We start from the raw sequence: 26,363 nt of genomic DNA, 5'->3' as shown, positions 1-26,363 counted from the left end.
TTTCTATTGCCTACCTAATCAACGACCAAATATTGTTGCCTGTCGTTTTATGCTTCATGATTATATGCAGCCAATTACTTTTGGGATTTACATCACACCATTGTTGTGCATATAGCTGATTATCATTCTTTGGTGGAATTTTCCTTTTGTGACACAACCTTCTGAAGCTGAGCAGTGACATTGTTCCCTGACTAACGTACTCTGTCTGTTGACATATCCACTCGTTTCACAGATCAGATGTGAATGTGCATAATTCATGTATCATTAAATGATTAATATAAATATTATAATACAATAATAAATTATTATTAATATTATTATTAATATTAATATATACTAGGGCATGCCCGTACTATATATATATCTAAAATTATATCCCCCCCCTCTATTTACATGAAATGGTTTGGTCCATTCGCAAAGCCAAAGCGAACGGCTTGCGAGTACGGTAGAACCCCCCCCCTCTATTTACATGAAATGGTTTGGTCCATTCGCAAAGCCAAAGCGAACGGCGAACGGCTAAATCGCCATAGCTCGGTAGCTCGCTGCTCTCTGATTGGTCGAATCGTTTTTTGGACATAGCTCGGTAACTACTTGTCCGATTAATATGAAACCTTGAAAAGGCACATCCTCGGGTCCCCAGCAATATACCTGGCAAGTTTCAAGTATATCGGACCGGTAGTTGTCGAGAAACAGCGGTCGCATACACACAGAGATTACTGGAATTATAGATAGACTAGGGCATGCCCGTACTATATCTATATCTAAAATTATATCCCCCCCTCTATTTACATGAAATGGTTTGGTCCATGAAATGTTTTGGTCCATTCGCAACGCCAAAGCGAACGGCGAACGCTTTACATGAAATGGTTTGGTGCATGAAATGTTTTGGTCCATTCGCAACGCCAAAGCGAACGGCGAACGGCTTGCGAGTACAGTGACAATCCCCCCGGGGTTTTTATTAGTTTTAAAACATAGTTTAACGCCAACATAGCGCCAACATAGTTTGCAAACGTGAAATAAATGAATACGCTCTCAAATGTGCCATCCGAGGCAGAGTGTGTCCGCCACGTTCGGCACACGCGATAGCTCGCTGCTCTCTGATTGGTTGAATCGTTTTTTGGACATAGCTCGGTAAGTAATTGTCCGATTAATATGAAACCTTGAAAAGGCACATCCTCGGGTCCCCAGCAATATACCTGGCAAGTTTAAAGTATATCGGACCCGTGGTTGTCGAGAAACAGCGGTCACAGACAAACAAACGTACAAACAAACACACAGAGATTACTGGAATTATAGATAGATAATATATATTAATTATATTAATAATATTAATTATAATTAATTAATATTAATTATTAATATTAATAATATTAATAATTTAATAATTATTAAAGATATATTAATTAATATATATTGTAATATTAATTTTAATATATATTAATATTAAAATAATAAATAACTAGAACTGCCACTTTAAAACTGCTGGCAGTGATGACCGGTTTACTCGCACCCACTTTTGATACAACCCCACTTTTGATACAACCCCACTTTTGATACAACGCCACTTTTGATACAACCCCACTTTTGATACAACCCCACTTTCATTGGACATGCTTTGACACAACCCCACTTTCATTGGACATGCTTTGACACAACCCCCTTGGATACAACCCTGATAAACACACACACACACACAAACACACACACACACACACACACCGCCCCTTCACCCCCCCCCCTTCACACACACACACACACACACACACACACACACACACACACACACACACACACACACACACACACACACACACACACACACACACCACACACACATACACACACACACACACACATCCAACCCCCCCTCCTTCACACAACCCCCGCCCCCCACGTACACACATATCCACCCCCCCCCCCCCCACACCCACACACAAACACCCCTCCCCCCACACGCACACCCCTCCACACATACACACACACACACACCCCCCACCTCCACACATACACACACACACACACACATCTGCCCCCCCCCTCCATACGCACAACCCAACCCCCCCACCCACACACACACACACATATACACCCCCCCCCCCCCCACCCACACACACACACACATCCACCCCTCCGTACTACAAATCCACCCCCCCCCCCCACACACACCCCTCCACACATACACACACACACACACCTGCCCCCCCCATACGCACACCCCAACCCCCCCCCCCCCCACACACATATCCCCCTCCCCCCCACCCACACACACACCCTACCCCCACCCACACACACCCCCCCACCCCTCCCCCCACACACACACCCCTCCAAACACACACACCCCTCCAAACACACACACACACACACACACACATCCACCCCTCCGTACTACAAATCCACCCCCCCCCCCCCCACACACACACCCCTCCACACATACACACACACACCCGCCCCCTGCCATACGCGCACCCCAACCCCCCCCCCCCCACACACACACATATCCCCCTCCCCCCCACCCACACACACATCCTACCCCCACCCACACACACACCCTACCCCCACCCACACACACACCCTACCCCCCCCTCTCCTACACACACACACACCCCACCCCCAACACACACACACACACACACACATATATCCACACACACACACACACACACAAACACCCGCACACCCCTCCCCCCACACGCACACACATATCCAGACAAACGCACATCCCTCTCCCCCCACCCCCCAAGACACATTCCCCACATGCATCCCCTGACACCCCCCCCCCCCCCACCCCCCCCCCCCCCCACACACACACACACACCCCTCCACACATACACACACACACACACACACACACACACACATCCGACCCCCCCTCCTCCACACGCACACACGAACCCCCCCCCCCCCACATACACACATATCCACCTCCCCACACACACCCACACATATCCCCCCCCCCCACACACACACACACACATCCAAACACACACACACACCCACACAAACACCCCCACACCCCTCCCCCCACACGCACACACCTCCACACATCCACACACACATATTCCCCCTCCCCCCCCACACGCACACCCCTCCACACATACAACACCCCCCCCCCCCCACATACACGCATATCCATCCCCCCCCCCCACACACACACCCCACACACACACCCCACACACACACACATCCACACACACACATACCCCTCCCCCCCACCCCTAACACACATACACACGCGCACACCAACCCCCCCCCCCCCACACATCCCTCCCCCCCCACACCCACATCCCTCCCCCCCCACACACCCACATACCTCCCCCCCCCACACCCACATCCCTCCCCCCCCCACCCCCACATCCCTCCCCCCCCACACACCCACATCTCTCCCCCCCCCCACACCCACATCCCTCCCCCCCCACACCCACATCCCTCCCCCCCCACACCCACATCCCTCCCCCCCCCACACCCACATCCCTCCCCCCCACACCCACATCCCTCCCCCCCCACACCCACATCCCTCCCCCCCACACCCACATCCCTCCCCCCCACACCCACATCCCTCCCCCCCACACCCACATCCCTCCCCCCCACACCCACATCCCTCCTGCCCCCCACACCCATATCCCTCCCCCCCCCACACCCACACAAACACACATACCCCCACCCACCCCCCCCCCCACCCCTAACACACATACACACGCACACCAACCCCCCCCCCCCCACCACACACACATCCCTCCCCCCCCCCCACACCCACACACACATCCCTCCCCCCCCCCACACCCACACACACATCCCTCCCCCCCCCACACCCACACACACATCCCTCCCCCCCCCCCCCACACCCACACACCCACACACACATCCACATGTGTCAATCCATGCACTGATTGCAGAAAAAGCCATTTAAAAAAGAAAATTAACCTGAAATTGCAGACAGAATTATTTATTTTATCTGAGAAGCTAAACGAATCTTCTTCCTCTTTCGTACCTCAAACTTTAGGTGAAATGCGATCGATTTTAAAAAATCAGAATTTGAGCAAATCTGTTTCATTCCTTTGTTAATATGCCTGCCCTATTGATAAATCTGCAATTTGAATTTCATTTGAGGTTGAAATGACCGCGGGAGATCGTGTTATAGTGATGACGTCCTGGATGGACATCTTCTTCTTCAGTCGCTCACAACTTTGAGTGAAATACGATCGAGTTAAAATAGTCAGAATTTGAGCAAATCTGTTTCATTTGTTTGTTAATATGCCTCATCTATTGACAAATCTGCAATTATAATTTTTTTTGAGGTTCAAATGACCGCGGGAGATCGTGTGATAATGATCACGTCCTGGAAGGGAATCTTCTTCTTCAGTCCCTCATTACTTTGAGTGAAATATGATCGAGTTAAAAATAGTCAGAATTTGAGCAAATCTGTTTCATTCGTTTGTTAATATGCCTCATCTATTGACAAATCTGCAATATAATTTTTTTTGAGGTTGAAATGACCGCGGGAGATCTCGTTATAGTGATGACGTCCTTGATGGACATCTTCTTCCTCAGTCGCTCATTACTTTGAGTGAAATACGATCGAGTTAAAAATAGTCAGAATTTGAGTAAATCTGTTTCATTCGTTTGTTAATATGCTTCATCTATTGACAAATCTGCAATATAATTTTTTTTGAGGTTGAAATGATCGCGGGAGATCACGTTATAGTGATGAGTTCCTTGATGGACATCTTCTTCTTCAGGCGCTCAGAACTTTGAGTGAAATACGATCGAGTTAAAAATAGTCAGAATTTGAGCAAATCTGTTTCATTCGTTTGTTAATATGCCTCATCTATTGACAAATCTGCAATTATAATTTTTTTTGAGGTTGAAATGACCGCGGGAGATCGTGTGATAATGATCACGTCCTGGAAGGGAATCTTCTTCTTCAGTCCCTCATTACTTTGAGTGAAATACGATCGAGTTAAAAATAGTCAGAATTTGAGCAAATCTGTTTCATTCGTTTGTTAATATGCTTCATCTATTGACAAATCTGCAATATAATTTTTTTTGAGGTTGAAATGACCGCGGGAGATCGCGTTATAGTGATGACGTCCTTGATGGACATCTTCTTCCACATCTTCTTCCTCAGTCGCTCATTACTTTGAGTGAAATACGATCGAGTTAAAAATAGTCAGAATTTGAGCAAATCTGTTTCATTCGTTTGTTAATATGCTTCATCTATTGACAAATCTGCAATATAATTTTTTTTGAGGTTGAAATGATCGCGGGAGATCGCGTTATAGTGATGAGTTCCTTGATGGACATCTTCTTCTTCAGGCGCTCAGAACTTTGAGTGAAATACGATCGAGTTAAAAATAGTCAGAATTTGAGCAAATCTGTTTCATTCGTTTGTTAATATGCCTCATCTATTGACAAATCTGCAATTATAATTTTTTTTGAGGTTGAAATGACTGCGGGAGATCGTGTGATAATGATCACGTCCTGGAAGGGAATCTTCTTCTTCAGTCCCTCATTACTTTGAGTGAAATACGATCGAGTTAAAAATAGTCAGAATTTGAGCAAATCTGTTTCATTCGTTTGTTAATATGCTTCATCTATTGACAAATCTGCAATATAATTTTTTTTGAGGTTGAAATCATCGCGGGAGATCGCGTTATAGTGATGACGTCCTTCATGGACATCTTCTTCTTCAGGCGCTCAGAACTTTGAGTGAAATACGATCGAGTTAAAAATAGTCAGAATTTGAGCAAATCTGTATCATTCGTTTGTTAATATGCCTCATCTATTGACAAATCTGCAATTATAATTTTTTTTGAGGTTGAAATTAAACAAGAATGTATCAATTGAATGCAGGTTTATTAGCAACAACGATGAACAATCAATCTGCAAGACAAAGAAAGCGATGGTAGATATTAGAATAAGATAATAGATACAGAATATGCAAATAACAATGCGCAGTATTACACAAGATGAGAACGCAATAGAGAACAGCACCATACAAGAGTTGTCTATCTCCCTTTCCCAAAAACGTTCAATTGTGACACAGAATAGAACGAAACTGGAGACCGAGAAAAAGGATCACATGAGTTTATAATTGATATTCTTCTGAATTGAATCGGGCTGGTGGTTTGATAATTCGCTTCGGGCGGCCCGTCACCACCCGATCAATCGTCGGAGTCCTCTGAGGGCAGTTCGTAATTTCCTGGTCCATTGTGGGAGTCTCCGGTGGGTGGTTCACTATCGCCCTGTCCGACGCCGGAGTCCCCTCCAGCTGGTCCATCATCACCCGAACCGTCAAGGGGGCAGAAATAGGCAGTGACCGTGGAGGTGTGGCGGTGGTCTGCACATGTGGTTGGTTAGCGACTCTTGCGGGTGGTGTCATCGCGGTGGTGGAGCGGAGTGTCTGTGATGGTAAGCCCGGCGCAATGACATGTTGGGGTTCACCCTTCTGGGGAGTGGTAACAGGATTGAGACAGACTCTTGGAGCGGCGATGGGTTGGGTACCAGACATTAAGTATTTCGGTACGATTGGCATAACACTTGGCATAACGGTTGGCAGCATGCCACTTTTGCCAGTCGTAGTGGGAGTTGTCATGCTGAAAGGCGTAAAACGTCGCAGGAACTTACGATTCCGGAGAGTGATTCTTCCGGAGCCATCCACCTTGACAACGTATTGATCGAATTGTTTTACCTCAATCACGGTTCCGGTCCGGTCCCATTTTCGTGGTTCCAGGCCGGTCTGGTTCTGGATCCGGACATGGTCCCCGACGGCCAGTGGAGGTAGTTTTGTCGTGTGTTCAGAGAGTCTTTCGATCTCCCTGGCATGCCGAATGCGCAAAGCTTCCTCACGATTGTTGCGTGTTTCCCGCCAGGTGTCCGATGGCAAGTATCTGCCTGGGATGATGGGTATGAAGTCCTTGACTGGCCTCTTGAAGATGATCATGGCTGGAGACAACCTAGTGTCCTGATCCGGTGCATTCCGGTACTGGAGTATTGCACGTTGGAACCGATCAGTGTCTAGTTCACCATTGGAACCAGTGTTATCGGTGATCATTCTTTTCGATGTTTTGACTGCGATCTCGGCACGACAGTTGCTGTGTGGGAAGGCAGTGGATGACAACCGATGGTTAACGCCCCACCGACGCAAGAAGTCTTGGGTGTCATGTGCCGTGAATTCTGGCCCACAGTCAGATGCCAATTCGTCGGGGATACCATAAGTGGCGAAGTTCGACCGCAGACATTTCACTAGGCCTTGTGCCCCGCCAGTTGTTAGCTGAATGATTGGCCAATTAGAGTAACGATCAACGGTGACCAAATAACTCCGACCCTTGTGATGAAAGTAATCTGAACAAACGTACTGGAAAGGGTAGGCAGGTTCAGCTGAGGCTGTAGGTGGAGCGCTTGGTTGCGATGGGGCCATCCGATTGCAGTGTGAGCAGCGATTGCGCATCTCATGAATCTGGGGAGTGATTCCAGGCCAAAAGATCGAGCTGCTGGCCCGGGTGGTCATAGCCGTGACTCCTTAGTGAGCAGCATGAAGATTCTCAAGGACAAGCTTCCGTAGCTTCGGTGGGATGATAATCCTCCCCTTGTAGACCACTATGCCATCAATAGTGTAGAGGTGTTCACGGAAGGGAAAGTATTCCAAAATGGACACAGGGAAATCGTCCCGACTGGCAGGTAGACCCTGCTCAATAGAATTGAGTAACTGCAGCATCTGAGTGTCACTTGCTGTTTCGTCCCGAACATCGTCCCAAGTGACGGACCGCACAGAATCGAGTGTCTTGATGGCTGCCATAGAAATAGCCATTTCCATGCCAGTGTCGTCATCTGTGGTCCACAGCCCAGTCAAGGTGTGCTGTCTTAGTGTAGTCGATGTGGCCACATCCATAATGGAGGAAATGTCATCCACCAGTGGCAGTCGTTCCGATGGTCTGGCACCCGACGGATGTCGTGAAATCGCATCTGGTACGCAGTGTCGTTTTCCCGGGATGTGGATAATTCGGAAACGATATGCTAGGGTCCTTTCTTTCAAGTTGGCAAGCCGCGTGTTATGGATGTCCTCTAATCGTCTGTCACCAAGAAGCTTGATTAAGGGCTTGTGATCGACGGCAATAATCAGGTTCTTGCATCCCAACACAAAATACTTTACTTTTTCCAGGCTGTCCGCCACTGCTAGAGCTTCACCCTCTATCGGAGCATAGCGCGACTCCGCTGCATGGGTGAAGCGGCCTCCAGCAAGGGTGATTTTCCAGCCATCGGGGCAGCACTGTGGGGTTTCACCAGGGCATCTGCAGTGTTTTTGGAGGAGCCAGAAGCCAATCCCATCCTTCGACCAGTCAGTTGCGAGACATGTTGTCCGTTCCTTGTCAAAGATCCGGACCCCATTTGCGACTTCAGATATGATGAGTCGTTTTGATTCTTCGAATAGGGATTGTAGTGTTGCATCCCAGTAGAAGGGGGTGCATGGTTTTAGGAGGTCCCGAAAAGGTCGCATCCTCTCGGTCATGCTGAAGCAGTATGTTACCTGATTGACTAGCCCAAACCAGGAGCGAATGTCAGTAATTGTTTTTGGTGTGGGGAAGTCCTGTATCGCTTGGAGATACCTTTGGCATGGTCGTACACTGTCCATGGTGATCTCGAATCCAGCGAATTCGACCGTGTCCTGACCAAAATGGAATTTCGTCGGATTTTGCGTAATCCCATTACGGCCGCACAGGTCGAGCCAGTTGCATGTCTGAAAAAAGCTCTCTTCCAATGTGTCGCTCCACATGATGGTATCATCAATACATTTGGACTTGTTTTTGAAGTCCGATACAATTTCGTCAAATCGTCTGGAGTATCCATCACCTGAAGCGATGTAACCTTGGGGAGTGGTGCAGTAACGGTATCGGCCCCATGGTGTGATGAACGTTGTCAGATGGCGGTCACATTCTCTGATTGGAACGCTGTGATAGCCATTCCAGGCGTCTGTTACCGTCTTTTTGGTGTTATGTGGCACCGCCATTGCTTGATGGAAGGGTGACTGGGTGTGGTGGGTCTCACGTGTGCAGTGCGCATTCAGTGGTTGCAGATCAACTGTCCTCCGTGGGGTCCCATCCTTCTTTGGACAGACGACCATTCTGCTGCACCATGTCACTGGTTCACCAATTGGCACCGGTTCCAGAACCCCTAACCTGATGTCGCGATCGATACCAGCCTTGACTTCTGCCTGCCAGTGTAAGGGGACAGGCACTGGGGTGTGCACCGCTTTTGGTGTTGCCTCGGGGTCAACCATCAGTGTGAGAGGCGGACCTTCCATGTGGGGTAGTGGCTGGTGTTCGCAGACATTGAATGTGCTGCTTTTGTAGTACTCCAGTAGCCATTTCTCCAGCCTCTCTCGGTTCTCGTCAGTGGCCGGAAATGGGATAGATGTAGGCAGTGTAGGGGGAAGCGATCTTTCCGGGCAGTTACAATTTGCATCGATAACTGCTGCCACTGCAGCACCAACTGTGTTGGATTCGCCAATGGTTGGGAAGCTACTAGATACGAGGCCTAGATCGACGCATGCTTCACGACTGAGATACATGTTCCGTGTGTCAGGTGAGATGTAGCAGATTTGTCGGGTTTCAATAATGTCGCCATTGGCTGTGCGACCAGACAGGTGTAGGAGCATGGCGCCGATAATCCGGACCCTTCCACTGTTAACAGCATTCATCTTCAGGTTGACAGGTAACAGGTCTTCATTACGCAGCCCGAGTTTGTGGAAAATATTAAGTCCTGTGAGGCAGCTTTGACAGCCAGTGTCGGCCATGGCCTGGAGCCTGGCCGATTTTGGTCGGGATGACAGTGGCTGGCCGAAATGGTCATAAGATTCCTTATCGATCCGTGCTATGAGTTTTATGTACGGCTGTGGTTGAGACTTCTTCTTGGTCCAGCCAGAGAGGTGGTCAAATATATGGTGGTCGAGGTGTAGTGGAGTTGACAAGGTGGCCATGGCCCTTTTAATTTGCGGCTTCCAAATGGCCGTTTCTCGTTCCGTGACAGAGCAGAGGAGATCGTGGACCTGGCTGCTTTCTTCCACATCATGAGCATCCATTGATTTGTCCGTAGGTTTGTTGTCCGCCTTTTTCGTGCCTCCCCGGCAGACATGTGCAAAATGGCCGCGAGTGGCGCATTTACTGCATGTTTTCCCGTAGGCATTGCAGAATTGACGCCTTTGGTCGATGTTCGGCTGTTTGCCATGACCAGTTTTGCCGCAATAACTACAAATGGCCGCCTGCTTGTCGGTAGTGATCAGGGCTCTTTTGTTCTTCCAGTTTTTGTATTGGCTTGCGCCATGAGCGCCTTCACTATCGAGCAAGGCATTCTGGGAACGTTTCCCTGCTTCCTTGGCCTCGACGAAAATGAGAACTTCCTCCAAGCTCATGTTCTGATTTTGATCGCCGAGAATGTCCTGTTGTATATCTTGATCGGCGAGTCCCCGACATAGGACATCGCGAACCATGTCCTTGGTGTAGTTGACATCAGTAGGGGGATTGCATGAGCATACAACAGAAAACTTGCAGATCTCAGCTTGACCGGCCAGACGGGCTGCGTAGGTACGAATTGGTTCTTCTCGGTCCTGTCGCATGTTGTGGAGGTTTACGCGGGACACCATGGTATTCTCCTCTCGGACAGCAAGGGACCGAATGGCTTGTAGTATAGCTGCCTCGTCCTTGATTTCAATGCGTGGGTTGCTGCGGTGGAGGTCACGTCGTAGGTTATCATCACAACATTCAAGGAGTTGAACGCGAACATCATTGCCGATTATCTGGGTCGCTGCCTTGTAACCATCCCATCTTCTGGTGAAATATTGCTAATCTTCGCTGGTACCGCCGGTTTGGATACGAGGACGGCTGACTTTGTCCGGTTTGGCTGGTGCAATGGACGTGTGAGTCATGGTGTGGATGGAGAGCTGGATAGCAGCAACGGCATTGTCAGTGCTGTCAGTAACGTAGACACAGCTCGGGAAGGGGCAGACTGCAGCAGGCATCTTCAGATGAGTTGATTGTTCATAAACAAGAATGTATCAATTGAATGCAGGTTTATTAGCAACAACGATGAACAATCAATCTGCAAGACAAAGAAAGCGATGGTAGATATTAGAATAAGATAATAGATACAGAATATGCAAATAACAATGCGCAGTATTACACAAGATGAGAACGCAATAGAGAACAGCACCATACAAGAGTTGTCTAGAAATGACCGCGGGAGATCGTGTGATAATGATCACGTCCTGGAAGGGAATCTTCTTCTTCAGTCCCTCATTACTTTGAGTGAAATACGATCGAGTTAAAAATAGTCAGAATTTGAGCAAATCTGTTTCATTCGTTTGTTAATATGCTTCATCTATTGACAAATCTGCAATATAATTTTTTTTTGAGGTTGAAATGACCGCGGGAGATCGCGTTATAGTGATGACGTCCTTGATGGACATCTTCTTCCTCAGTCGCTCATTACTTTGAGTGAAATACGATCGAGTTAAAAATAGTCAGAATTTGAGCAAATCTGTTTCATTCGTTTGTTAATATGCCTCATCTATTGACAAATCTGCAATTATAATTTTTTTTGAGGTTGAAATGACCGCGGGAGATCGCGTTATAGTGATGACGTCCTGGATGGACATCTTTTTCTTCAGTCGCTCATTACTTTGAGTGAAATACGATCGAGTTAAAAATAGTCAGAATTTGAGCAAATCTGTTTCATTCGTTTGTTAATATGCCTCATCTATTGACAAATCTGCAATTATAATTTTTTTTGAGGTTCAAATGACCGCGGGAGATCGCGTTATCGTGATCACGTTCTGGAAAGACAAGCGGTGTGTTTCTTCTTCTTTCAACAATAAAGACTTATAGCTTCGAGACCGTACATCCAATCATCTTGAAAGTTTGCACACTTGTTCTGCCTGATGAGAGCTACATTGCATTAAAAACTCAAGTCGATCCATGCAGTGGTTCAAGAGTTACAAGCTTTTTAAAATTTAACTTCCATTATTTATTGCGGCCAAACCATGTGACTTATCAAAACGTCTCAAGTAACGTTGAAACATACCCCCATGAGGAACATTTGTGTAAAGTTTCCACTCGATATCTCCACAAATTATGGAGGTGATTCCATTTCTAGTTTGAGCTTTAAAACGTCATAACTCTGAAACCATGTGTCGGATGACGTCGTGCTCGGTGACGTTTTTGTTCGTCATGGGTATGCGAATATGCATGCCAAGTTTGGGCTCGATCCGTTCAGCCGTTGCGGAGAAAAAGGGGTTTTTGTGTTTTTTCACGGAAAACAAGATGGCGGCCGAACGATGTGACGTATGACTTCGAAAAAATTTTCATTCTGAGTTTGTTTTAACTAAGCATCTGGGAAAAAAATCCCATTTTCGGGGGAGAAAATTTTTTGTTTGACGAATTCTTACCTCTTAACGTTAGCATTTTTAATATACTCGATACACATGTCTTTTGTTCCCATTGAAGAGTTCTTTAGAATGAGCCATTCCTCAATTTTTTCCATTGAGCCGTTGCGGAGATACAGAGGGGAAAAGTTGAATTTGTTTTACAAGATGGCGCCCACACCACGTGACCTATGACGTCATAATTAGCATGAAAAAATTCTAGGAGCCAAGAGGATCATTTGATGAAAATTTCCTGTCAATCCGACCAGCGGTTGCTGAGAACATTAATTATGGAGTTTTCGGAGGTGCAAAATAGGGCGGAAGAATAATAATAAGAAAAACTCTAGCAGTAATAATAGGTTACTCTCCATTTCATGGAGAGTAAACCTAATTAATTATTATTGTAATAATATTAATATTATAATGTGCAAAATGTATCATTGACTGGAAAGAAATGTCATGACATTTATCAAAATAATTTAAGTCTATATATCCTAAAGTGAATTCCCTGGTCCACATGCCATAAAAACCAACACCGTAGGGGTGGAGAGGCTATTGTACTTTTGTAGCCATAACCTTTTGAAACTAGAACTACACTCGGTAGAGTGCATATCTCCGCCAGGCTGAACACTTTGTTAGTTTGTTTTGTATCACACTGATAGGCCAGATCTGGATTCGGACCTGAACCAGAATCTAATCGTCTTGTTCTTGTCACCTAACCAACAAGTCCCCCAAGTTTAGTCATAACTCGTCCATAACTTTTTTTTAAATATCATGTTATATATCGCTTTTCGCCCAATCTCTCAACGGTGAAGTATCACTTAAAAAATTAAATAATTATCGTATCCAAATCCATATTCAGATCTTCACCAAAATCAAATCGACTCGGTCTTGTCACACACCCAACCTGTCCACCAAGTTTCGTCCAAATGTGTCCATAATTTTTTGAGATATCCTGCTATGTATCGTTTTTGGCCCTATCACTGAATGGTGAAGAATCACTTCAAAAATTATGCTAGCCGGATCCGAATCCGGGTCTTCACCAAAATCGAATAATTTCGCCCTTGTCTCATACACTACATCTCTGCCATATTTCGTCCGAATCCGTCCACAACTTTTTGAGATATCTTGTTCACAGACAAACAAACAGCCAGGGGTGAAAACATAACCTCCATCCACCTTTGGTGGCAGAGGTAATAATACATTTAAGGATATCCAAAGTTGTAGCTTACTGGATGAATCCCCACCCTTTATCCTTTTTGGATCAACCTCCGCATATCTATAAGGTCTCTTGTCCTGAGAAAACATAATTGGAAAAGTCTGCATTCGATGCACACATACAATCAAATATTTTGATTCATCAAAAATGCAGCAGCGATCACCTTTTTTAGTCTCTGGCCAATGCAAGGCCGGGATCCTGCCTTTGTGCAAGTCTGAGGAATTAAAAGAAGAAAAAACTTGGTTACTCCTCTTATTCTTCTTTTTTTTGTTTCACGAAATCAACTTTACCATCTCAACTATTACAATCGTACGTGAAGCATTATCAAAGGTGTTTATGAAACGATGATAAACCGTCAAGGCCTTCAACGCTGCTGTTGTTTTTTCTTCGAGCACTGCTTGCTGCTGTTCACGGCATATTTGACACTTCAAATCAAGTGCAAGCTCTTGGGGAGTAGCATAAGCGTATGTATGTACGTGCTAGACATTGAATTCCTCAGCATTCTGACTCTACACTTTTTGTATTGTTCATCTTTCTCTGAGTGAGGTGATCATATCATGCTGTGCTCTGTTATTCCCATCTTTCCCATATGCCCATGATTCCTACTGGACAGTGTGCTCAACAAAAGCCCTCCTGCTTACATTCGTGAAATCATCCTGGTGGACGACTTTAGTGACGATCGTAAGCTTGTCGATTTTTATTTATTTATTTTTGTTATGGCATTAGCATTTCCTTTTATCCAACATTAAGTGTCATGTACATCTAACCTCTGACCCCCGTTGCCCACCATACTCGTGTTGTATATTCTCCATTCATCATCCTACCCTTACTGTGTTATCCCTGTCTCCTTTTCCTACTCTTTGTCTCTCACCCTCTTACCCCAGCTCCACTCCCCTCCCATTTCTTCCATTTTTTTTCCACTTCTTTTTTTGTTACTTCATTACACTTACCCTCTCCCCACTTTATTCACCCAACTATTTTCGATTATTTACTGATATGCACCTCAAGGAGGAAAAGAGTAATGAAATGCAAGTGCAGTTTGGTATGTACTGCATTGCAAGTGGGGTTTCAGAAGAATTAAAATCCCAATGTAATATAGCAGAAGTTTTTTAAATTACACGGTACAGTATTAGCATTAATCTGTGGAAGCTACTGCCTGCAAAGCAAGTTGTGTGGTTGGAAAGTGCATGGTGTTCACTTAAGTCAGCCAGCAGAGTGTGAACACGGAAATTGCATATAGCAGTGTAAGAATGTTTTGATTATTCCATGAATTATGTTGATGTCAGAAATATGCTGGTATAAGCTTGGCTTCCACATATTATTTTTGAGCAAATAGCCATCTGGAGTACTTGTGTCGAGTGTAACCTTGCATGTCGGTTATTTTTATTGCAGCCGAGGATGGAGAACTGCTCACTCGGATTGAAAAGGTTAACCTCCTGAGAAACGAAAGAAGGGAAGGTAAGATTAGTTTTCTTTTGTTATCTGCTGTTCATTCACATGATTCATTTTTTTTAAATCCTCTTCTTCCTCTTCTTCGTGTTTGTCTTCTTCTTCTTCTTCGTCTTCTGCTTCTTCTGCTTCTTCTTCTTCTTCTACTGTTCTATGTTTTTATTATTCTAATCAAGCATAATTGTTCTTTTTTGTTTTGTTTCCCCCTCCAAAGGGGGGAATTTACCATTTTAGCTCCCTCCAATCAATTGAGCATCTTATTTGTATTTTTGGTATGCATCTCATGTTCTCTGCCATTTAGTGTGCATCTCTTCTACTTCTCTTTTTTCTCTCATGCATCCTCTCACGTGACCTTAAATTTTTCATGTGACCTTTAATTGAAAATAAATGTAACAGTGAGTTGCCTTCCAATGCGGGCGGAGACATATCCCCGACATCCATTTATATTTGCTAGTTTGTATATCTAATATATGGCTATAAATGCCAGATGCCAGTGAGACAGTTTTATGATTTCATTCCTGATTTGTATGTCATACTTTTATCGTGTTATTGTCAATTAAATCTTAAAGGTTTTGAAGAGCTCCTGTTTAATGTTTAGCATTCCCTGTGATCCACAAAGTCTCATTGTGATTTGTATCATGGCAATGTTTTAGTTTTTATATTGCAACTTTTTGTTCTCCCATTTGTTATTTTGTCTTCCTTCTAATGCCCTTCATAATTCATCTGACTGCCTGATTGCAGCGGCTGTCCACCATGTAGAACAGTGTCAGCACTTTTCAACGGTAAAAATTGTATTGCTAACATGGGAATCGATGCACGGCAATGTCTTCAGTATTTTGCCAAGTCAAGGCTCATGGAAGAACTGGAACACAGAATGGATCAGGATGCAACAGAACAGAAGGAAGAGTAGAAAGTGAGGGGAGAAACAAACAGCATGGTTAAGGGACAAAATAGAGGGAGATGGCCAAATAAGGGATGTGCCGAAGAATGCCAGGTAGAGGAGGACGCATAAATTGGTTAAGGAGGGTGGGTACATGAGCAAACTTTCAGGAAAGAAAAACTGGAAAATTCAAAAAGGTGTGCTTGGGAGGGGTTAATGGGGATAGAAGAGCTCATGGTTGTGGATGGGGAATGATTGGAGATGGTGGTGAACAGCTGTCGTGAAGACCCGGAGGGAAGAATGAGATTCGAGAGAATGTCGAATGAGATTGAAGAGATGGGAAAAAATAGAAACTAATGAGTTGAGGTGAGCAGCGTTTCTGGATTTTGGGAGTTTCCCCAGAAGGAGGTTGCTGATGGACCACGTGCACGCTGCATAAACCTGGGCGATGGAGGGTGGGGGGGTGGGGGGCAGAACACAGACAGAGCAGGGGGTGAAAGGCCGGAGAGGAGTTGGTAGAAGACAGAAAGACCACCAACCTGCTTACGATGAGGGAGTGAAAGACCCTCATGGGGAAATTAAGCTCAAATAGCTCAAATCCATCTAATACCATCCCTACCGTGAAGCATGGTGGTGGCAGTATCATGCTATGTAGATGCTTTTCAGTGGCAGGGACTGGGAGACTTGTAAGGATTTAGGGAACAATGAATGGAACCAAATACAAGCAAATCCTTGAGGATAACCTGCTTCAGAGTGCAAAAGACCTTAGACTGTGGCGAATATTTGCATTCCAACATGACAATGACTCCAAGCACACTAGAATGGCTTCAGAACAAGAATGTGAAAGTCATTGATTGGCCCAGCCAAAGCTCAGACTTGAATCCCATTGAGAATCTGTGGAAATACTTGAGGATTGCTGATCATCGATGCTCCCCATCCAACTTGACAGAGCTTGAGCAAATCTGCAAGGAAGAATGGGAGAAACTCCCTAAATCCAGACGTGAAAAGCTGATATAGACATAAACAGGAAGACTCAAAGCTGTAAGTGCTGTCAAAGGCGCTTCTATGAAGTATGTGCTGTATTGACTGAGGGATAAATTTACACAAGGGTAAATACTGATGTAAATTAGATATTTCTGTTTGATTTTTAATTATTTTGTATTAAAAAAAAAATTCCACTTTGACATTACATGGGGTATTATGTGTAGATCAGTGTCAAAAAATCTCAGTTTAATCCATTTTAAATTCATGCTTTAACACAACAAAAATTGAAAAAAATCAAGGGGTTTGAATGCTTTCTGAAGGCACTGTAGATGGGAGGGTTTGCCAGACAGTGTTTTTGGAGGGAGAGAGATTATAGGCCTCCATCCATTGTTGGGAGATTCTGGACCTCCCCAAACTCCGGTTACGGTGCCCCCCAGAGTCTCGAGCGGGAACACGGCAGAAAGATTTGTTATTTTAAGTGTTCTAATAAACCATAGTAAAACCACACCAATGCAATTGTAGAACAAAACAAGTAATTGTATTTAGAACTCTCACGTACACAATAATAACACTATTAAAGAAAGTACCATGAAAATATCACTTGCATCAAATGAACAACATCTCACGATACGCCAAACGTGAGTGGAATGTAACAATCCCAAAGTCCGTGCACAAATCCCCACATGGGGTAAAGGTGGAAGTCGTGCAGAACGACCAGAACAGGCAGTTATCAGCACGGCTGCGAACGAGGAGTTACGAGGTGAGAGGTCGAAATGGGAATTGAGCCAATATGAACCAACGGCGCTCCACATGATGAGGTCAATATGGAAATCCTAACGACAAACACGATGAACCAGGTGGACGGTCTCCTCGAGGGAAAATGGCGATCGGCCTGTAATGCAGGCGCTTGCTTTCCCTCCAACAATAGCTCACACTTGGTGATAAAACCTGAGACACAGGTTTAATTGCAATCGCAATATAGGACAATGCAGCGGGCAATCCCTTTCACGGGAAGCCTCAACTCATTCGCGACCAATATCAAAAAAGTCCGCTAGCAGCCTCGATGCGACTTACGGCTGTATCTCTCTCATCGCCGTCTCCTCTCCCACCTATCTCTTCCTCTCTACTTTACCGGTTTCTTTGCCGCATTTTCCTTTTTCCTTCACAAACATTAATTTTTACCTTTTACTAAAGTCATCTCCATTTCACACAAAAATCTTAACAGCAATATTACCTGAAACTAAAAATATCCTACAAGTACATGATAACAACAAAGACGGAATTGACGAATCTGTAACATAGTGACAAGGTCTGAATCCGAATTGATATGGAAATCTGTTATGTCAACTGTGATGATGGATTCCTTGGCTTTGCTGATGATTGGATGGAAGCTGATAGGTCTCTAATTGAGGGGATCGTTTTTGCACCTTTTATGTGATGCAGTGACGTTTGCTGACTTCCAAGCAAATGGATGGTGACCTGGGGAGAATGACAGAGTGAAAAAGGGCAGAAAGAGGGTGTGCAAGAGCAGCAGGGCAGGTTTTAGGGTACGTGAGCTGATGCTGTCTGGCCCAGTTGCAGAATCGGAGTCAAGGGTTGCCAGAAACTTCTCCATCTTCTCATGTTCAAAAGACACAGAAATCAGGAGCAGTTGGGTATGACTGGGAGGTGTGGGAACAGAGAGTGAGGTGTTAGGGGACACAGGATTTGGAAGCAAAAACAGAATTGTGGCATTTTGCCTTTTCATGAGCAGAGTCGGTTGTGGTGCCATTTGAAGAGAGGGTCGGAATGGAAGGGAAGCATACACTAGAGATATACTTAACAAGGTGCCATCATGTTTTAGAGAAGGGAGACAAGTTTGAAAGTTCATTTTTGAGGTTGGACAGATGTTGTATTTTGGCTCTCCTGAGAGTGGATACACACTTGTTGCGGGCTTTGTGGAATGAGGTGAGATTGCCCTCGGTCGGGTTTGCTTTCCTGGAAGAGAAGGCAAGTTGTTTCAGAGCAACTGCCTCACCACAGGATTCAGTGTATCATTGGTGGGAAGATGGTTAGGATAATTGAGGACAAGATGTGGATGAATGTTTGAATGAGAGAGAGCAGGGTTCTGTGGAAAAAGAGATTCCCAGGTTAAGTTAATATCAGGGGCAGTGGATGTGAGAAGACCATGGCTGCTTGTGGTCCCTGTCAATCTGCCTGAGTGAACTGGCAGACTCGCTGGTACTGATGGGACTCTCTAAGAATAGCTTGAGAGATATGAGGGGAAAACTCTGAACCATCATTCACTGGCTGGGCTGATAAGCACACAAAAGGGAAATGCGCCCAAGGATTTGTAACTCTGCCCTTGTCATTTTGCTTGAACCGCTCGTTTGCATTGCAATGCACTGGCTTGATTCTCCTTTTGGCTGTATTGGGTTTGCTTGGTTTATTCCTCAGTATTCGTTGTGTTATTGCTAGATTTGATTTGGGAAGCAAGTAAATTTTTGTTTAATGATATGAACATGTCATTTGAGGTTTTTTTTTTCCTTGCTCCTTTTAATTTTAGTTTTTATAGTGTGGTCTTAGCCTTTTGACTGTTGGGTTGGTTTGCAGTAATACATCAAATTACTGCATCAAAGTAATGCAAGCACTTGTGTGAAGAGGAAGAATTGCAGGTGTAAAAGGGCAAACTGGAAAAGAGCATCACGGATTTATCACCCATACCATTGTTTTATTTATTTATTGGAAACAAAGCCTGGATAATAGTCACGTAAACTCGTAACTCGCCAAAAGAAGATCAACACCGTTTGACTCATTTCTTGTACACAATCAATCTGTCTTTTCTTTGGAAAGCACTATTTTGAGTTTAATAGGAAACCACCTGTGGTCAGAACTCTGAATGCATGTCTGGAATTGTGTACTTTGAATACCACGGCCTCGATACTAACACTTTTGATGCCTTTTCATGTGTCCGCTGGTATATTTTCCAGCAAACTTGTCACTGACAGTTTTCGCTGACGATTCCAGCAGCCCTTTTCTCTTTTCGACGGGTGTGGACTTCTGTGGACTTCGCAGCCAAAATTAATGTTCTCTTTAAACTTGGATCGGTATTCTACATCATGACGAAGAGATTGCTCAAAAATGATTGATGCGACTTGTAAATGGCTGTACGATTATCTCCTTTCCATTTCTGCATGGCCACACTCGGATTAGCGCTTTATCAGTGCAGAAGCAGGTGATGGGTACGAAAGAGGAAAATCGGCGAGGTTTTACAGAACAGTTACATTATCATTCACCACATGTGCTTCAACACACTTTTCTTAACTTCACATAGAATGCCCACTTTAAAATGCACCCGCCATATACAATGTACATGCATTGCAGTTAAATACAATGTCCCTTGTTTGGTATCCAACTGACTTTGATTTAGCATTATTCAGAGTATCTTGGCAAAAATAAAACTTCCTTGTGCATAGGGAAGTTGTGATGATGCACAAAATTAAGAATTTACCTCTGCAGTCATTTAAAATCCTTGGTGTACCCTGTAAGGACCTTTTAAATCCATTCCCACGACGAGCAACACTGATGCACTAAGATGTTTAAAAAGAGATTTTCTCCTAAACTACCATTGCATTACATCTCCATATGTTAATTTTAAAAAATAAATAACTTGCGAGTGTGTACTGCTTCCTTTAAATTTTAAGTAACCATATTAGTTTTGATTGTTTCCAACAATGCCACACGGATTTTATTATTCAATAATGGCCACATGTTTTCTGTTTGCGATGAGAACATTCTACATGATGAAGTACTTTCAATTCAATGACGAGAAACTTTTCTTTTTTTTTTTTGGAATGTCTGCACAAGTAAAAGAAGAGGCTGAAACCCTGATAACACCAAAACAGAATATAAATACTGTTGGAAGAGCATGCATTTCATTTAGGAACGATATCTGCAACGCCAAGAAAGGGAAGATTGACCGCTTTACCGAGGATCATTCTACATTTCTTGAGGTTGAAGTCAGAATGGTTTTCTGATGTTTAAGTAGTGGGGGGCGAGGAGTTGGGGGGATGGGGAGGGAGGTGGATATGGAGATGGATAACTGCCATATTTGCATGTCGAATAAATATTTTTACAGATCTGGTATAAGGGGTAAATGGAGTATCAATGAATATAGTTATCTTATGCACTTGCTCGAGTTAAGGAGGTAGTGTCGAGTATGTGTTCAGAAACTCTTGTCTTCCCCTGCCAGAATGTTTGTGTCTAAGCCCCATGCTTCCCCCCTTCCTATCATCTTAAAACTTTCCCCCGATGTACATCTGTCCCTGTGTGTACTTTCCATGACTTGCCAGTCTTCTCGGGATGTCGCCGGGGCAGATACTGTGCAGTGCAGCCAACCATTCAGAGCAGCCTATTCATCATCACCTGACAGCCACCTCCGATAAGCCGGCCTGACATCCGCATCACAGGTTATTCTGTCTTGTCCTCTGATCATGTCTGTCCTGTCCTCACTGAGTGAAATAAATAAGGCATTATTTATTTCAGCCATCGAGGTTCCGAGGGTGTGTTGGGTTTATTTTTATGCCTCCACCGACGAAGTCGCCGGAGGCATTATGTTTTCAGGTTGGCCGTGCATCTGTCCGTGCATCCGTCCGTCTATCCGTGATAGGTTTTCATTACCACAACTTGAGAACTGCTGAAGGGATCTTTGTCAAACGTGGTGTAGGTATGTATATTGATGTAAAGATTAACTGATTATATTTTGGGGTCAATGGTCAAAGTCTGTAATAGGTCTATAACTTGAGAACAGCTGAAGTGATCTAATTTCAAATTTAGTACAGGTATGTATAATGATGTAAAGATTAACTGATTCGAATTTGGGGACAAGAGGTCAAAGGTCAGAGGTAATGTCAGGTAAAAATGTGATGATTTGAGAACAGCTGAATGGATTTAAATCAAACTTGGTACAAGTATTGTAATGTATTAATGAGGGCGGAGGCATATAGGTCGACATCGGGACGTCGAAGAGTGTTGATCTAGTTTATTAATTGGTAGCAGTTTGTTTACTGAGCTGATGGGATGGCCGAGAGGTACGCACATTTGCCTCTATGCCTTCTTTCCTGGGTTTGATTCCCGACCAAGCTATGTACTGTCACCCTGGTGCTTCACAAGCAGAGTGAATCATCCATGTGTGTGCCATCCATCCCTCTGATGGACGTTAAACGGGTGTCCTGTCTGTCAGCATTAGTTTGCGAACGTTAAAGATCGCATGGTGTCCTTCACAAAGACTAAGCGAGTTATTGCCAGCACCATGGCAAAATTCCAAAAAATGCCCAAACTAGCCGAACGTCAGGCCTGTCTTGCCGGTTCGGGAAGACTCGGGCCAAGCTTCCTCTGGCCGACCCCACAAGAAACGTGCGATAATAGTAGCCATTGAAGAAGAAGAAGAACAATTAACACTTTGTTCACTCAGTGTGCTGTCGTCTTTCTTATTCTTCTTCCCCACTGAGTCTATACTATAAGAGAGCCGTGTGTGTGTGTGTGTGTGTGTGTGTGTGTGTGTGTGTGTGTGTGTGTGTGTGTGTGTGTGTGTGTGTGTGTGTGTGTGTTGCCATTTTTCTCAGAGATGCCTAAATGGATCTTTGCCAAACTTTCAGCAGTTCATCAACGAGTGTCAGAGCGTGTTTTCGGCAAAAATGAAAAAATTTGAAGAAGAAAAAAAAGTTCGATTTTTTTGGGGGAGGGGGAGGGATGGGGATTTTTTTATAAATGACTCTCTCGTGCCTGTGTCTTTGTAGCTATGGGAATGGTGATATTAAATTATCCCTGATTTGTGTGTGTGTGTGTGTGTGTGTGTGTGTGTGTGTGTGTGTGTGTGTGTGTGTGTGTGTGTGTGTGTGTGTGTGTGTGTGTAAACACACACACATTAATTATAAATTTTCCTTCGTCGGTGTCGGGTAGTGTTTTAGGCACCCACAAAAAAATAGGAAAAAAACCCAAATTGACGCCGGGCAATGCCGGGTACTCCTGCTAGTTGCTAATAAATCCTGCTGGCAAATGAGAACTTGTGTGGTCATTAGGGAATGAGAACTCCACAATGCATAGAATAATTTGCATATAAATCCGTAAGAAGGGTGAATTGGGTTTGCGCAATTAAGGTGCCATAAAAAAATCACCTGCAACCGTTTGCGCTGCCACTTCTGACAGGCTATGTGGTCATGTGTCTGAAACGCCAAATTCGTGTCCAAATAATCTGGGCAGATGCGGAGACCTTCTGGGTCCCTACTCGTATGGTGGGCCCGTCTGTCTCGAGAACCACGACCTTTGAAATATGTTGTTATGGAAATCGCCCATAATGGCTTTATTGGGGGATAAGCAATTACATAGATATTTCTTAATTGATGTTAGAGTGCATGTTATGTGAATCCCCTTCAATCCCCTCCAATCAGAGCCAATAGGAAATGGTGAGTGGAAAAAGGAGGGAGGTGAGGTGTGTGATAAAAAGACAGGTTGGTGAGCATCGTGCTGAAAGAGAGAGGAGGTGCAGAGTGGGACTGAGTGAAGTGGTCATTCATAGTGGTTCAGCGGGAAGTGAACAGCAGCAATCAAAGGACCCCTCCCGAGCACCACAAAGACTGTGGTTCGCTCAAACACAATCCCCACCCCCCAACCTGTGCAGTCCACACACCAGGCTGATGGAAGAGGCTGGCACGTACGAGCCAGGAGAGAGAGGGAAGCCGCTGAAAGGGAAGGTCCCCTTTCCCTTACCCTCCTCTTCTTTCTCTTTGTCTGTCCTTCTTGTCCTGTGTACTTATGTGTCGAAGTTCAGAGTAAGATCGACGATAGCTGAACTTGTTTCGTTGATAACATTATTGGAAACAAAATCCTATCTTTTCTCTGATAGCTTCCCATGGTGTCTGCGTCACCCTCAGAAACCTCTCTCTTCCCCCCACCCCCATGCTGAAATCCAATCAGCAGTGCCCATGACCTCAGTGGCTTGTTGCAAATTTGGCCGGTAAAATTGGTGTGCGTGTAGCGCGTGTGTATCGAAATTCAAATTGCCTCAACGTTCGATCAACCCGTTCTATGTCTCGCAGACCATCAGTAACGCTGGTGTTCAGGGGTGGTATATTCGTACTCAAATGGAAGCGGCAAGCCTCCTCAAATCAAATTAAAAGCAATAGAGCCTTGTGTTGGCTTAGCGGTTAGGGTGCCGGCTTGGGATCCTAGGATCCTGAGTTCGTTATCGCAGAATTAACGCCAGGGGTTTGACTCAGCCTGTCATCTTTCAGAGGTCGGCAAATTGAGTACCAGCTTGCTGGGATGAATGATCCCGGTGTGTACCCCGGTTTAGAATAAGTACACCGTATCCCTGCGCATCATAAGAGGCGACTAAGGGTTGGCATCAGGAAGGGCATCCGGCCATAAAAACATTGCCTCAAAAACAGTGAACCATGATTGTCATGGGGCCCGCAAGGTTAACCCCCGCTCTAGCGGGGAAAAGTGGCCTTAAAATGATCATTCATTCATTCATTCAGTCAGTGCTCATACACTTGGCCTATTCTGACAGCGAATTGCCATGGGTGTGGAGATCCTGAGACCTCGCTTTGCATGCAGAGTAACAGACGGACATTGGACATATTGACTCCTTCCTGCCTGGCAGGTGTCCGCCAGTGTTAGAATCCCCACACCTGCTACAACATTATTTGTTATAAAAAACCGAACATGTAGAATTGATAATGTCATTGACGATGGACGGTTCCAGTGTTCGTTGTAAGTGCCTTTTAGGCACGAGGGATGTGCAGAGCAATCGAGTGCAAGTTTCTACATAACATCATTGCCCCGTGTAATAATCGTTCAGCACGTATAACTCAGCCTGGTGTTGGCTTAACGGTTAAGGTGGCCGGCTTGAGATGTTAGGGTCCTGAGTTTTAGCTCCTTTCGTGCCGTTGAAATGGCACCAGGTGGGTTGACTCAGCCTGTCATTCTTTTGAGGTCGGCAACATGAGTGGTGGTAAAAATGCTTACTGGTAATTGGGGACATGGCATCAGCGGCACAGTCATTCCTCCAGAAAGTGATGCATACGAACCACAACCACGTCTAACTCGTGCATCCTTAGGTTTTAGTTCATAGGAGGCAATTTGAGAAAATTTGGAAGTCTTTCCGAGACATCAATTTGTGGATCATCCAAGAAACGCACTGATTACATTCTTTAATAATCCATTACAGTCCCACATCTGTCAGAAAATGAGAATATGAATGAATGAATGATCGTTTTAAGGCCATTTTCCCCACTAGAGTGGGGGTTAGCCTTGCGGGCCCCATGACAATCATGGTTCCCTGTTTGTGGCAATGTTTTTATGGCCGGATGTCCTTCCTGACGCCAACGCTTAGTCACCTCTTATGATGCGCAGGGAAACGGTGTACCTATTCTAAACCGGGGTACACACCGGGAAAATGTCAGAAAATGAGAGAAATAAAATAATTTGACACCTTCAAGCAGAGTCTATCATCAGCTCTGTTGCAAGGATCTTTAATGTGAGAAGAGGAACCGTTTATGTCCTCAGACGTTATCAAGCCACTACATGAACAAGAGATATGCCTGGTACATTCGCATAACCCATGTACAAAATCAGTTCCAAACTTCCCAGACTACTGCAAATACTCCCTGTACCTCACAGGGTAAGTATCAAAACGGTCGAGAGACGTCTCTGTGATGCAGGGATCAGAGCTCGTCGCTCTGTGCGGCATCCAAGATTTGCACTGCGACGCATCCAAGCATATTTTCAGTGGTACATTCAGCACATTCGATCGACATGGAGGCAATGAGAAAGTGTTGTGTTACGTGGCAAATCCAGCTTTCTCTTTGAAAGACGTGATGGCGGTGCACGGGTCTGCAGGAGATCCAATGGGCGATTATGCCCCGGTCTGTGTCCAGGAATCCACACATTTTAGATGTAGAAGTGTCATGATGTGGGGTGGTATTGCTGGAACCTTTTGCACCAACTTGATCTGTATTCATGGCAATCTGACGGCAGATGGTACATTAACGAAGTCTTAGCTTGCCATCTCACCAGATTTAAATCCAAGTGAACATCTCTGGGATATCATTGATTGGTGCGTTTAAACCTCACCAAGACAACCACTCACCCCCTATGAACTGGAACATGAGCTGATTTGGGCATACAATTCCTTTCCACAGGCTCAGTCAACCGCTTATACTGTCAATGTGACATGATTGTGCAATGCAGTGATTGCTGCTGTTGGTGGACAGACTCTGTATTGAGATTGTCACTTCCATATTTGTTTCCTTTGTGAAAACATTCACCACAATGCAGCATTACATAATCCGTTAACGATGAAATGGACATGTTATTATTCAGCATTTATCTCTCAGAGGTTTGCACCTCACCTGTGTCTCATGATGATATCACATAAA

At 44.9% G+C, this 26,363-nt stretch overlaps 1 protein-coding gene across 2 annotated transcripts in view; it reads left to right on the top strand.

Moving 5' to 3' along the window:
• LOC137436689 (polypeptide N-acetylgalactosaminyltransferase 2) overlaps positions 1-26,363 on the top strand; it is a 246,484-nt gene that overhangs the window by 116,012 nt on the left and 104,109 nt on the right. For both annotated transcript variants that reach the window (XM_078786246.1, XM_078786247.1), the window contains exons 5-6: positions 14,245-14,312; positions 15,024-15,089. In XM_078786246.1, the coding sequence (XP_078642372.1) occupies positions 14,245-14,312; positions 15,024-15,089 (134 nt within the window). The remainder of the gene's footprint in view (positions 1-14,244; positions 14,313-15,023; positions 15,090-26,363) is intronic.

Source organism: Myxine glutinosa, chromosome 1, assembly GCF_964187855.1.
Source record: "Myxine glutinosa chromosome 1, kmMyxGlut1.1, whole genome shotgun sequence".
In the NCBI taxonomy this organism is placed as follows: Eukaryota; Metazoa; Chordata; class Myxini; order Myxiniformes; family Myxinidae; genus Myxine; species Myxine glutinosa.
The sequence above is the reverse complement of the archived record's forward strand: the minus strand, read 5'-3'. Positions and strand labels throughout refer to the sequence as shown.